Source organism: Anser cygnoides, chromosome 1 (assembly GCF_040182565.1).
Source record: "Anser cygnoides isolate HZ-2024a breed goose chromosome 1, Taihu_goose_T2T_genome, whole genome shotgun sequence".
NCBI classification, from domain to species: Eukaryota; Metazoa; Chordata; class Aves; order Anseriformes; family Anatidae; genus Anser; species Anser cygnoides.
Genome location: NC_089873.1, coordinates 120,080,654 through 120,095,925, shown reverse-complemented (window position 1 = coordinate 120,095,925; position 15,272 = coordinate 120,080,654). Strand labels below are relative to the sequence as shown.

At 36.5% G+C, this 15,272-nt stretch overlaps 1 protein-coding gene across 11 annotated transcripts in view; it reads right to left on the bottom strand.

The window, feature by feature from the left end:
* CASK (calcium/calmodulin dependent serine protein kinase) overlaps nt 1–15,272 on the bottom strand; it is a 222,822-nt gene that overhangs the window by 158,383 nt on the left and 49,167 nt on the right. For all 11 annotated transcript variants that reach the window (XM_066979985.1, XM_066979998.1, XM_066980011.1 and 8 more), the window contains one exon: nt 5,949–6,061. In XM_066979985.1, coding sequence (XP_066836086.1) covers nt 5,949–6,061 — 113 coding nt within the window. Of the gene's footprint in view, nt 1–5,948; nt 6,062–15,272 lie in introns of those variants that run through there.

Genomic DNA, 15,272 nt, shown 5'->3' with positions numbered 1-15,272 from the left:
CAGAAGTAGCAACTATCTGAAATTCCAGATAACTACATGTTTCTAAATCAACGGCAGAGATTCCCCTGTTCTTCCTTCAAATCTAGTCTACATATGGTGCTATATATGGTTCCAAAAAAATTTGGTGACACAGTTTTGCAATATGTTTTACTCAAAGACCAGCTCAACAGTAACATTGTATTTTTGCTTAAACCCTTGAAAAAAACAGAGAGAGGGTTGCAGAATCTTGGCCAGATGCTTTTGCAAAAAGTATCTTGTGATTCACGAATACTGAATTCCAATATCAAAAGGTTAAGATATTCTGTTGTGCATCTTTACTCAGAATGATATAAAGCCTTTCAAATGAACTGGATTGACAAAGTCATTTAGGAAATGGAAGTCCAAGTAAAAGAATTAAAAATATATATCTTTACATCAACAAGGGTAAACTACTTAAGGAGATAAGCAGAATAAGAGTTATCTCTCATCTGTGAGAAAATGACTCACAACCTGGAAATATGTCAGGATAAAAATCTGTAGGCCCTTTATAGGAAAACAAAACAAAACAAAACAAAACAACTCAACACAACAAACTGATGCCAACTTTCATGTTTTCCCCCCTCCGCCCTCAGTGAAATAATTTTGGAATTCTTGTCGTATTATGGATGATACACAGTGATACCACTTTTGATGCAATTTACCTTGCCCCTCTCAGTGCCAGAAGTAGTCAAAAGTATATTCAGAACACTTCTTTCTTGGCTAAAATTTTCTCCTTTTTCACAGCCAAAACATTTTGTTGGGACTGTCTTCATAATTCACCTCCAGTAGAACCAGTTGAGGTTCTAAAGGAAACCTGAAACTTTCCTTATCAGCTTATCTATTCAGCTTCACAGTGGCTTGCATGCATACAAACCTGTACAGATGTGTACAAATGCCTAATAAATAAGATCTGTCTAGCCTATTAGAAGGTTGTGGAAGCAGTGGTAATCTTTTTTTTTTTTCTCTATCAAAATGTATTATAGATAACTAAATCTAATACAAGCATTAAATCTTGAAAAACAACTTCAAAAAGATATGCGCTGTAAGTACAGGGCACTGCCCTTTACATTGCTTTAGAAACACACAGAATGTTACAAGATTACTTAAATATTAAGAAAAGAGAAACAAATAATGTGTATTGGCTTTCACTAAGCGGTAAGAAACTGACCAACATTCTCTTTTTGAGAATGTGTTTGTACTTCTAACAGATGTTAGGTGTTAGAACAGCTAACTAAAAGCGAGATATGCCAGACACAGAGAGAAAAAATAAAAGGAAAACTCATGGGCTGTGAAGAGCAGCAAAAGAAATGGACAGTAAAAAGTAACTGGCGTGAGCTATAATAAATTCAGATATAAGGAAAATGAGTTTTATACATCTCTGCAACAAAGGTTCTGAATATATCAGCTAACAGCTGTATTTGAAAACAAATTAATTTATACTTATGTTATTATACCTCAAATGAGTAGCGGAGCTTCCTATAGCACCAAGTACTCTTCCATATGAGCCCTCTAAATTGAACAGTACAAAATATACTCATTTATATCTAAAAATATTCAAGCTTCACATTTCCTTAAGTGTAGTTTGATATTTTTTGTTACTCTGTAATATGAAAACATGGCGAACTATAGTACAATTTGTCATCATGTAAAATAACCAACATTAATCCAATACAACATGAGGCCACTTAAACAGTGACAAGGTGTCAATAGACTTCATTTGTATGGTTAAATTACAACATTACAGAGATTGAACACATACAGTATGCAAGACCATGAACACTAATACTTAAATCCAATAGAATTTAGTCTAAATTAGATTTGTTAGCTGTCAGGCGTTGCTACATAGCATTATTTTTTTCCCCCATTAATAAACCATTCCAAAGAAGCATACAGACATAAAAATCACTCAAGATCTGTGCCTGAACCTTACAGAGAAAGAATATTATACTAGATACTTGTCTTTTCACTGCACTTCTGTGTGAAGAGTTTGGCTCTAACTGCTCTATGCCCTTCCATTAAATAGTTGAAGACAGAACTAAATCTCATCTTAGCTTTTTTTCTTAAGGCTAGGCAGACCCATTTCTCTCAGGTTCTCCTCCTACCTTACATACTTCAATTCCTAAATGTCTCGAGTCCATCTCTGTTGGACTCATTCCAGTACATCACTTTATTTCTTGTATTGGAAAGCAAAATTGCACACAGTGCTCCAAATGCAGTCACGCAAGAGCCGGAGAGAGAGAATAATTGCTTCTTTCAATTTGCTGGCTATACTCACAGCAGTGTGCTATGCAGTTGGCTGCCTTTGCCACAAGAGTACACTGCTGACTAATATAAAAACATTACATGAAAAGTTCTTACCCATAACTAAATGTATAGGCATATTCAGCCCCTACCTCTCAGCACTCTACATGTACGTGAAATTAATGGAAGCAATTGCCATCAGCTCCCTCACACTCAGATTTCCTTGTGGGGCTCTGATTAAGAGTGGAAACACACAAATAATAAGTCTCTCTTGTTAACAGCTTCCCAGATATAACCCCAAGCAGTGCATCCCAAAACCTACATTATCCAGAAGTGTTGTTAAGAAACACTGATTGCTCTTCTGTAACATGATTATGTCTCTGCTACAGCACAATTTTGGGTGAAAGTTTAGAAAGAGCTGTTGTCAACCCCTCTCAGAAATCAGACAGAAAACACTTCCAGAACTGTCACAGACCAACATTCATACAAAAAACTGAGCGCATTCTTCCTGGTAAGTCTACCTTAATGTCCTCATAGCAGGCCTAATACAGTCTGTTACTGAATGCAGTTAGTATTTGTGATGAGACAGCCCTTCCTTCAGATTTCTCCATCATTAACACACAGGAGTTCTGAGACTTTCTGGAGGATTGTTCCCTGGACTTAGAGGATCAGAATCAAATGTAACTTTAGGACAAGGACGTTTTAGAGCATAGCAGACTGAATAAAGGAAGCTTGACTTTTTACAAGCTATCTTCCTCAGGGGTTTTCCTTGTTTCATGATTTACAACTGTACCTCTCTCCCACTCATGTCTCAGAGAAAGACTGTGCATGGAAAGCTGGATAAAGATTACCCTCACGACGAAAATGGTCTTGCAGAGGACAAAACTCTGGGGTAGAGAATGTTCCAAAAGATTAATCTTACCACTCCATTCCAGCTTACACTTCAACACAATTACAAATACTACTTCCCCCAGATAAGTTATCTAATATTTATTTTATCTAAGTAGCACCATCCTGGCTGCAAGTTATGGCTCTCCCCCAGTGTGTTTAAGGAATGCCATATCAGAAATAAGCCAAACGAATTCAAAAGAAAATTAATTATTTTTGAAAGATGTAAGCCTAAAAACCTGCATTGAGAACGGGTACACAAAAAAAAAAGAGAGAGAGAGAGAGAGAGAGAACACAGGACAGAAAGAGTTTGTGAAAAACAGATTCTTTATGTAGAACTAAGGATGCAATACTTGCTCCACACATTCATTTATACAGCTTATATGTCTTAACATTACAAAACTAGTGTGCAGCAATTCAAAATCTTAAAAGCAAGCAACAACAACAACAACAAAAGAAAAAACAAAAACAAAAAAATCCACACCAAAACTTAAACAAAACAAAACAAAAACCCAACAACAACAACAACAACAAAAACTCACCACTAAACCCAGAAACTGTTTATGGTCAATTAAATCAATGAACTTCCAGCTTGTATTACAAACATATCAATATAATACCAGCGGAATGGAAAACAAATTTAGTATACTCCCAAGCCTTTTTTCTAGACCCAGTCAGGAAATGCAAGCCATCAACAGCTTTCCTTCACCTTTTTACTTGACACCCAGAGGGAGCTGGACAGGCTTGAGAGGTGGGCCTGAGAACCTCATGAGGTTTAAAAAGGCCAAGTGCAAGGTCCTGCGTCTGGGCTGGGGCAATCCCAAGCATACATACAGGCTGGGCAGAGAATGGATTGAGAGCAGCCCTGAGGATAAGGACCTGGGGGTGCTGGTTGATGAAAAGCTTGACATGAACTGGCAATGTGTGCTTGCAGCCCAGAAAGCCAACGGGCTATGGGTCTGCTTTATCAGGTATACTAGTCTGCATCAAGCAAAATGTGGCCAGCAGGTCGAGAGAGGTGATTCTCCCCTTTATTTGCTCTTGTGAGACCCATCTGGAGTGCTGCATTCAGCTCTGGGATGACCAGCACAAAAAGAACACAGACCCATTAGAACAAGTCCAGAAGAGGGCCACAAAGATGATCAAGGGGCTGGAGCACCTCTCCTGTAAAGACAGGCTGAAGGGGCTGGAGTTGTTCAGCCTGGAGAAGGTTCCAGGGAGACCTTATAGTGGCCTTCCCGTACCTAAAGGGGGCCTGCAGGAAAGCAGGAGAGGGACTCTTTGTCAGGGAGTGTAGTGACAGGACAAGGGGGAATGGCTTTAAACTAAAAGAGGGTAGATTTAGATTAGATAGAAGGAGGGTGGTGAGGCACTGGCACAGGTTGCCCAGAGAAGCTGTGGATGCCCCAACCCTGGAAGTGTTCAAGGCCAGGCTGGATGGGGCTTTGGGCAACCTGGTCTATTAGGAGGTGTCCCTGCCCATGGCAGGGGGTTGGAATCAGGTGATATTTAAGGTCCCTTCCAACCCAGCCCATTCCATGATTCAGTGAACCTATAATTACTATTGGCTTTTCCTTTTTTCCTGATCAGTCCTTGCTCCTTTGTGTAGTCCTTCTCCCTTCCTGAAATTCCTTAATAGCATCAAAAGGTTGAAATTTACTGTCAAGGAGCAAGGGAAGCAATTCTCCTGCAAAGGTGCAAATGTTTCCTAGCACCCACCAGTTAAGATGAAGCTCAGACAAAGACTAGAAAACAGACAGAACTTAAGTACTTTAGAAACCTGTACAAGGCAAAAAGAATACTCCAAAAGATACCGCACATTAATGTAAAATGCAATGGCTTTTGTATTACCTCCCAAAACCATATGTAAGCTCAATATTATGGAATGTGTGGCTTATATTTTGTTGGAGGAGGGCTAGAAAAAATAAGCTAGTATTAGTTATAATAAGTATATAAGATATATATATAGTATATAAGATAGTATTAGTTATAATCACTAAGAATTCATCAAGCCTTTTTTGCCCTCAAACTTGGGTTCGTAAGGCTTTATTTGGCACACATGGAACCCCCAAAATATTAATGTACAAAAGAATATGATCTCCAGAAAATATTCACTGTGACTGTCATTCAATTAATGTGCTTGTTTTCAAGTGCCATCAAAGTGCTATAAAAGAAGCACTTCAGTGTACACACATGCTGCATATTCAGCTTACAAGAGACATATTGTATTACACTACAACAGGAAATGCTAAAGCTATAGCCTTTTATCTATACTCTTGCAGAGTTGTAGAGCATCGTTTTAAAATCCTGACTATATGAAAAACATATACAGCCATTCTTTATATAATTTCACACACTTTAATCACAAGTTTTGCCCATTTTATAATCAAATTACTTGCTAGATCTGCACTGGTAAAGCCAATGTGTTTTCATTATACTTCCCTTGTAGTACGATTTTTTGATTCCAAATTATTATGTTTTGTTTTTAACAAATTCACTTCCTGAAAAAGTAGATAAAGAAAAAACAGGAATAGCAATGGCTATTAGACATAGAATAGACCTAAAGCTCTTTTTAATCTGTATCACAACAACCAAATAGCTGTAGTTACAATTAATAACTGTACTTAAGATTAGAAATGCACACATTACGTTATATCAGATTACACTAGAGATACAAGATATTGCTTTAAAATGTCTACAACATATAAATCTGAAAGAATCTTACGAAGCAAACAAAAGTAGAACTTGTTGACAAACCAAAAAGACACCTGCTTACAATGTGCTTCATTTTTCGTTCTTACCTTCTGTGCTTAATCCAGGACTTGAAGTAAATTTTGCTACATCGACAATCTTTACGGCAAACTGTTGCCCTGTTTCCCTGTTGATACATCGCCGCACAACGCTGAATGGACCCCTGAAACACACATGCACAAAAAATCAGCAATAAATAAACCATTCTCTTTTATGCATTGAGCTATAATTCCATTACTTTTAAACAAAATTTGGATTCCTATATATAATTCAAATATAATATTTAAACAGAAGCTTGTACCTCTAATCTTTGCTCCCCATTAACCATAATACATGGTTTTAACTACAGACTAGAGTAAGAACAGTAAATGAGTTTCAAATTTACTATATTAAGGAAAACTCAAATATATTCTCTTATTCAACCAATTGAGAAAGGCTATCCTCTTGGAAACCATGTGTAATATACACATTATCATTATATTTTAAACTGACTTTTTTTTTGATGCATTGTTCAAATGGAGAAAAATGTATTAAAAGATTATAATATGAATTGCAAGCTTCCTAAACTGTTTCTAACTTGGGTATTATCCTTGTTTTATACTGTAAAAATAATGTAAATACTATATTCTGCAATTTGTATTCATCTCCTTGATTTCCAAAATGAAAATTTGACAGGGATGACTTTAAAATTTGACTCACAGTACCAGGTGGAAAGAAAGAAAAATGGAGGTGAGAAATATATTCTTGCTTTCAGTCCTGAACTAAAGTTTAGAAATTACCATTATTTGAAAGAACTGAAAGGATATTCTTTAGTAACAATGAAAAAAGAAACAAAACTGCTAAGTCATGCTGTTTGGGTTGGTTTCTTCGTTCTACACAAACTAGGTTTATTTTAAGCTTATTTGACACCACTAGATTATGAACAACTTCCATTACTGCACTTAAAGCTTATCATTTTCTCTCATCCTAAGCACTTCAAGAACCCCCATAAAATTACAGATAAAGAAGATCTGTTAAAATTTGTTCAGACAGATGTTAGTGTTGCATCCAATGAACAAAAAGCTAGCTATTGTTCAAAACTGAAGTTATGTTTGCTGAAACATGAGTTAGAACAATGGTAACCCTAAGAAGCTCCACTTTAAAAATATCACCATCAATACACATTTATGGGAGCTTCTTTTACAGAAGATACTTTAAGTTCTTGATGCCTTGACTTAGAATACGGAAACTTCCATTCACTATTAACAACAGAAAATAGACAATTACGGTGTGTGAAGCATTCAAACATGAAAAATTAAGTAGTTATGAACACAAAACAGGATTGTTTCAAGACTGCAATATGATTGACCTTGCCACTACTTTTTTTTTTTACTGCTACTGATTTAATGACTGAATTGATAGTTCTAAAAAATCCATTCTAAAGTCTTCTCAAAAAGACATAAGGGCAAGTCCGAGGGTGGAAAGAGCCTTTGTTTGGAAGTTCATCTGTTGAGTGAATATTCATCCACTGAGTTAAATAAATGGATAAATATAACAAGAGAAATCCTTCCACTCAGACAGTGAACTGTAAGTTGGTTTATATGTTTCTGAGCAGTAAGACTGCAAAGAAATGGAATTCTCAAAATAAAAGTTTCCCTGAGAGGGGAGAGATGCCGAACTGAAGGTGTGTACTCACAAAAGTTTATAACTGGGCTTTTGGAATTTCTTTACATACCAGATGATTCAAAGAATGCAATTTTTTACCCTATCAAATCAAGCTATTCCCATAGCTAAAATCCATTTTTGTACCTTATAAACAACATACTGGCAAATACTTCTTTAAATAAGATGATTTTTGACACAGAATACGAATACTAAACTAGGCCATGAATCACAATGTAAACATTCAAAATTAAGGAAGATATTTATTAACACAATTATCTAACCGCGAATTATGCTGATGCACTCAGACACAGCTACCTATGCAAGAAAATCGTTTTTCTTGCTCGTTTTCTCACTCCTAATGTACAACGAAATCCCCCAAACTGATGACTGTTTTCTTCTTCTCTGTATCCACAACCCAATATTATTCAGTATATAAAAACCAACAGTTACCACAAATATTTTTAAAAGATACTCAATTAAGACTCTAAATATACGGAAATCAACTTGTATCTGTAAATACAGAAAGCTCATCTAACTTCATTTGGCAACAGAGGACTAGAGCTATTGACCTGAAACACTTCCCCCATATTAAAAAAGTAATCTTTTATTAAAAATAAACCAACATTTTATACAGATCAGTGTCACCTTCTTATCCCGAGTCCCTGCTTACTCTTTTAGCACATCAAAGTTGGATTTGTTTAAAATAGCACAAAACCACATTTAAATTATGATAATTTAAAAACATTTCAAAAACCTAAACTACAGCTTCAGAATAATATTGGCAATACTTGTTTTTCAGACATAATTTGCTAGAAATTACATGTATTTATTTAAAATTGATCCTTTTTCTTTTCATTCTCATTGGTTTTCCACACAAAGCCTTTATGAAGTTATTAAATAAAGGTTTTTAATATAATCTGATACAGAATGATAGATTGTTGGAGTGTAGAAAAACCTGATGAAAGCACCATGCCCTTACTTACAGGCTGACCCTTGACTTTTGTTCATTGATGTAACTACAGAAACCCTATTAATATACATTTTTCTTCCTGTTGACTAAGCTACTTCTAGTTTTCCTGGTTTACTCAAGTCTGGGCTGAGAACTTGCCCACTTATCTGAGTATGTGCACATACTTCTAGCAGCCAAGAAGAGAGAGATGGCTGGAAAAAGCATAAATGAAATAGGAACATCCAAACTACAGCTCCTAAAAGGATCAGGTTTGTGGTCACCCTTACCACTCTTGTAAGTATGACTTACTTTTTCTTTCCATCATGTAGTAACATTTTAAAACCCTGACCGGAGCAATTTCCATTCTACATTTTAAGTCTGGAACAAAAAATGGACGTTTTATTCAATTCTGTAATAGAGATAAGAGGCATCGTGACAGTCTTAACCTTTATGGCCGTATTTAAACTTAGCTATGCTTTTTAAAGAGCCTTCTCTACCTGTAATGATGAATGCCAGTCTTAAGTAAATCAAAGCTGCTGTAAAGCTCAGAAGACAAGAATTCAGTGGTGCCCGCAATTAACTCATTCTCTTAAAAATACACCAATTTAGAGTCTCTCATGGAAATCAAGAGATTTTAAGCATAATCCGAAAATTCATGTATTTACAAGCCTTAGATTTCCAACTTTTCCAAAAATAGCTCTCCCATATTCAAGCCACAAACAGCCTCAAAATAGCATACATGTTATGACTAGATTAGACGAATATATTCCATGACAGAAGCAGTGCAACAAAGGCTTCAAGTTTCTAATTTTAAATAATTTGTTATCTCGTGGATATTTAACACATTCACGAGAGGTACCCTTATGATTTAAGCAGACACGCCTGCTACCACGTGCCAATTAACAGAAAGGAATATTGAAATAAATTATGGTTGCAGTTAGTTTTTCGACATCTTCCTGTAGCTTCAAAGAAACACAGACATTTTACAAATAAAATTACAATACCCCACAGTGATATTACTTAATTTGAGCCAGAAAACAAAACCCCATGCTTCCTAACACAATAGTTTCCAATCTTATTTGGAAGCTAAGTAACAAATGTCTTTCAGACCACACTCACATTTAGCATTAAAAACGATGCTTGTTTCCCCCAGTCAGGAAAAGGACTAAAATACTTGATCTTTCAAATGATACAAGTAGCTATTCATCAGTTTTGTTTGCCACCAGGGAAACATATCACATTCCAGATAAATGACAATTTCTATAGCTCAGTTTATTACTGCAGCTCAAATCATATGGTATCTAAAACACAGAGATGATGCAAAAGGGGAAGGAACAGCAGTTAAGATGCAGATCATCAAAATGGTTACAGACAGATCAGACAACTTATCTGAATGTTTGTTTATTAAAACAGAGGAACTGGGTTAAGTTGAATAATAAGAGATTTCATCCTCTAACAGTCATAGAAACTAAAATTATGATGTAATGTGTTTAATATTTCATTTCTCTCTCTGCTACCCTTAACACACACACCTACTGAGATACATAGACCAAAAAAGAACCATCTTTCCACCTTCCCCTCCAACCTTCAGAACCTTTCACCGCGGTTAGCACGGACAGAAACGACTACACTAATGCACTACTAAGTCTGAGAATCATTAAAATACTCAAGTAGTAAGGACAAATTATTTTCTTTCACTGATACTTGTTTTGTTATTATTGCTAGCAATACATCCCAATATCTGCAATTCTTTGGTTCCTACCTGCAATGTATACCAAAACGCAAAATGTATTTTCTTAGACTGAAGTTGGGATGCATGCTGAGTTTTGCTGTTTACTGCAGACAGAAATCAAAGCATCACAATACATTATTAAGGAGGTTATTGATTACATGTAGGCCAGGAGAAAGTGGATAGGAATGCTGAAAAGGTGCCTCAATTATTTTTTTTTTCATGTTTCCTAAATTTCAGGTTAGTAGGACAGCTCCTGATATAATCTGAACCCCAATTAAACTATTTCTGGTGATTAACTTAGCTGTCTTAACAGAACAGTTAATTATCATATCAACTGGACATAAACATGTATACAAAGGAGTATAACATTTGAACTAGAATGAAGTCCTACAAATTTTAGACCATCAAAGCCTTTTTGTTTTTACCATGTCCTTCACTCTAAATTATTTTGTTTGGTGTATGTCATAAGGACTTCAAGGATAAAGATAATAAGCCAACATTTTTCAATTTTTTTTTTAACTGAAATCTTGTTGGTTTGTCTGTTCTGCTTCCTTTCCTCTTTCCTCTAATACATGTCATTGTGCAAGAATAAGAACCGGTTGTGATTAAGATATAGTCCGTTCATTCCTAACAAGCACAAATAGTTGCAGCCAGTAACTACAGCCTGGACCCTTCCCATGTCCTGAAATAACTAAGCCAACTCACTGGAATGGAGTTCTTGCTGAGGAATACTCTAAGGACACCATGAACCTCTATGCTTCAAACCCCAAAACTTTCAGAGTATAAGTTACTTACATATCAGATCACCAACAAATTGCTCAACATTTCTTCCACGTGAATCATGTTTTTTTCAGGAATGTAACATAAAGCAATGCATTTTGGCTCCCAAATTCAGTTTTCGTAACAAAAAAGTTGAATATTTTCTCAGTAAAACCAAGAGCAAACAATCTCTTCTGGTGAATACAGTATCCCTCTACAAATGAGCTTTCATTTAAGAATCTAAGGCTTTTTCCTTCTTACTTAAGAAAGCTTAGCTGTTAAGAACCTGAAGCATGCAGTACATTTGTCTCTTATTCAACATGTTAAATTTTACATTTTACATCTCAAATGTAAATCAATATAAAAAAACCTGCCAGCTTGTTGCATTAAGATAGTGTTAGTGTATACAGACAGTCATGTAAGAAAAGACATATATATCCAGACTTTTTCTTTTCTCATTTTTTTTTCTCATTTAGAGGCTATGCACTCGCTTAGCTAAGCAGCAGACAACACTGTTTTGAACTAATGTGGTCAATGTTTTAAAAACAGTGGTATCCAAGTTAAAAATATTATTGGAAATAAAGCAAATTACAACCACATTCTAAAGACATAAATCTCATCCTCATTTCATTCATCCCTGCCCATTTAAAGACATACACTCTTCCTTTAATTTTCACTTTGAATAAAGTGAATGTCTTTTGAAAATTAAGTACTTCCAAGATTAATTAAGCCTGCAATTAGCCATTGTATCAGCTCATTTACACATGGAACTGCAGCTTGAAAGGGTGATTGATGATCTCTGTAAATAGCACACTGGCTTCGAGGGCATCCACTTTCAGAAAGCCATCACTGGCCATACTGGAGAGACGTTTTTTATTTTATTCTCAAAGGAAAATTTAAAATACTGCACTATTGTGACAGTGGCACAGAAGAACATTTGAGTTGAAGATCTGATACTTCTTTAGAAAATTACATATCCCAGTACAAGTCACAAACCTGAGTTCCTAAGTGGCAACACTTCTATCACAGGTATGCTTGACCGGGTTGTATCTTAGAAAACAATCCCAGAATCACCGAGCGGGCAAGGTTGGAAGGGACCTCGGGAGATCACCTAGTCCAACCCCCCTGCCAAGCAGGATGACCTAGAGCACATTGCACAGGACGGCATCCAGGCGGGTTTTGAATATCTCCAGAGGAGACTCCACAACCTCTCTGGGCAGCCTGTCCCAGTGCTCTGTCATCCTCACAGTTATGAAGTGCCCCCTCATATTGAGCTGAAACCTCCTGTGCTTCAGTTTGTGCCCATTGCCTCTCATCCTCTTGCTGGGCACAACTTAGTGACCAGTGATAGGACCCGCAGGAATGGTGTCAAGCTGCGGCAGGAGAGGTTCAGGCTAGACATCAGGAAGAGGTTCTTCACTGAGAGGGTTGTCGCACACTGGAACAGGCTCCCCAGGGAAGCAGTCACTGCACCAAGCCTATCGGAGTTTAAGAAGCATTTGGACTGCGCGCTTAGTCACATAGTCTGAATTTTTGGGTAGACCTGTGCGGTGCCAGGAGTTGGACTCCATGATCCTTGTGGGTCCCTTCCAACTTGGGATATTCTATGATTCTATGAAAAGAGACTGGCTCCACTTTCTTGACACCTTCCCCTCAGATATTTATATACACTGATGAGGTCTCCCCTCAGTCTTCTCTTTTCCAAGCTAAATAGGCTCAGTTCTCACAGCCTGTCCTCGTATAACAAGTCTATTTAATTCAGCTTCATAATAAAACATACAAAAGAACAAAGTATAATACAGAAGTTCACTGAATCTCGGCTCAGTATGAACACAGCTTGGAAAAGATACTCCCCAATATTAATCCAACAGAATTACAAAGAACAAAGAATGCAGAGAGAACCAAACCTGTGGTTCTAAAGTATGCAAAAGCAAATGAAAAAAACACAAAAAACCAACCCACAAGTCTACGTCATCCTCATGTTCGTTTCAGTGGGACATGATCATTTAAACTTCAAAAGTACTGAATCATGGTGCTTACTTAATGTTTGAGTATGATGTAGAGCTCTTTTCTAACGATTCTCTAAATCATAAAGTAACTGAAGAAAGGCTACCGAGGAAGGTGGTAGGGTTGGAAAGAGGTTTTTAAAAACAGTGAAACTAAAGTCAATAAAACATTTGGAAATGGTAGGCACTTTTGAAAGAAGCATTTAAAGACTTTCAAGAATATTACCTAAATGATAAACCAAGATGTATAAGAAATTATTATTAAAGTTTAAAACTATTCAAACTCTTTTTTAAAGGCTTAAGCAAGCTATTGCTCATAGGGAGTAATAACTTCAATGAAAACAATGGTCAAGAAAACTTTAGTAACTTAGAGTACTGTTATATGATGTAGAAATACCTCAGCTGCGGTGGGGGAACACACTACAGGATGCACCCTCATACCAGTGTAGTGCACTGTAGGAGCTAGTTAGGCATTCAGAGCTAACTTCTAACTCTGTCTTTCCATTGCAGAGTTCAGTACAACTCCAGGCAGAAACAGTGGCTGCAAGCATAGACCAGAAACCCAGTCACGGTCCCCCGTATGACCTACTACCCTTCCAGCAGTGTTTCCCTCATCAGTGAGTCATTAGAGCCCACTTCCCACTTTCTCAGCTCTCTTTGAAGCCTTATCTGACATGGCAAGGGAAGAAATAAAAACTGAAATTAGAAACACCACCACACAGTTGTGTTCAGATCCAAAAAGTTGGCAGATATACCCCATAGGAAGGAAAAAAAAAGAAAAAAAGAAAAAAAGGAAAAAAAAGGCAGACAGTAGCAGCCTGCAGCCTTTTTCTCTCTCCCCTTTTCTTAACTGATTCTTTTCTTCCATAGGAAACTACAGAAGGAATACCTCCTACAGTGCTTGTGCAAGTGAAACACTCCCCAAGAAAACCTTAGGGTATGCTTAGAATTTATGCAACGTACTGAACAAAACATTTACTTACAATTTTAAGATTCCCTTGTATAATTCAGAAGCTTAGTTATATGTTTTTGTTACTATAAAAGCAATACACCAGCAGAAAGAGATCTGTTTCACTATCATGTCTTTTTTCTATAGCCAACCTGCAAGGGGGATAAACTACTCTTAACAGATCTGTGACCTGTATCAACAGAAACAATGTTTGTGGCCTAAATTTTATTTCTTATCAGTAAAAAAAAGCAATTAATTTATCTATTATTCTACTTTTTAATATATGAGGTATATCTGTATCTATCTGTAAAATCTCTCAGGTATACATACCATGCAAAAAAAAGGTGCTGGTATGTAACAATGTCTTTAATGTACATATAGTTTGCAAACACAGAGGTAAGATGCTTAGTAGATTATCTCTTCTACCACCATGAAGTAAAAATTGTAGCACCAGACATAAATAACATTATTCATGCACAAGCAACTCAGAATATATTTTTATGCTCACATAGACTACAGTACCCTTTATTTTCAGAAGTCATACTTAATGCACAATTATCCTTTTAAATTCTTCCTCGTTGTACATACAGAACCATAGAAAAATTTAGGCTGGAGGGGACCTCTGAAGGAACATGCTCAATATGCTTTGTCTTGACATCTGCTTGTTGCTATCAAAAACCATACTACAATGTTACTCTCTTTTAATTTAATTTTTAAACCCCCTTCCTCACCCCCTGAAAACAACCATTTACAAACAATTATTCAACACAGCATACATACAAGCAAAATTGTATTTTCAGTGATTGTTGTAGTAATCAGTTTCATGGTCTTAAAAGAGTTGCTCTAAAAGCTGCAGCTGTAGCAGAAATAGTAATAGTAGGTGTACTTTGTTAAGGCCTATAAGCTTTTTGGAACAAGATCAGACATTAGCTGCTGGGAAGCTTGAGAAGGGCATGCTCCCACAGGACGAGCCACATGGTAGATAACGAAGATGGAAGGGGTTTTAGAGCAAGATTACAGTAGATAATTTCAAGTTCACATTTGAATGATACTGAAGTATGACTGTTTTAAACAGAAGCAATAGTTACCGACACAGAACAGCCCTTGCAAGAGCCTGTCATCAGATCTTTCTTTATACCCTAATTTGTCAACTCATTAAAGGTCATTAGCAAGCAAAAGGTCAAGGCCTCAAATTCAAGCAACTCCTAAATAGCCTTCTGAATGAGTTCAGGATCTTGGCTCTAGGGCTTCTGCTTTTAGATTTCTTCCTTGATAATCTGTTTCCAGAGATTCACTAGTAATTTGTTTGTCCTGCAAGATTAGTAAATGCACACT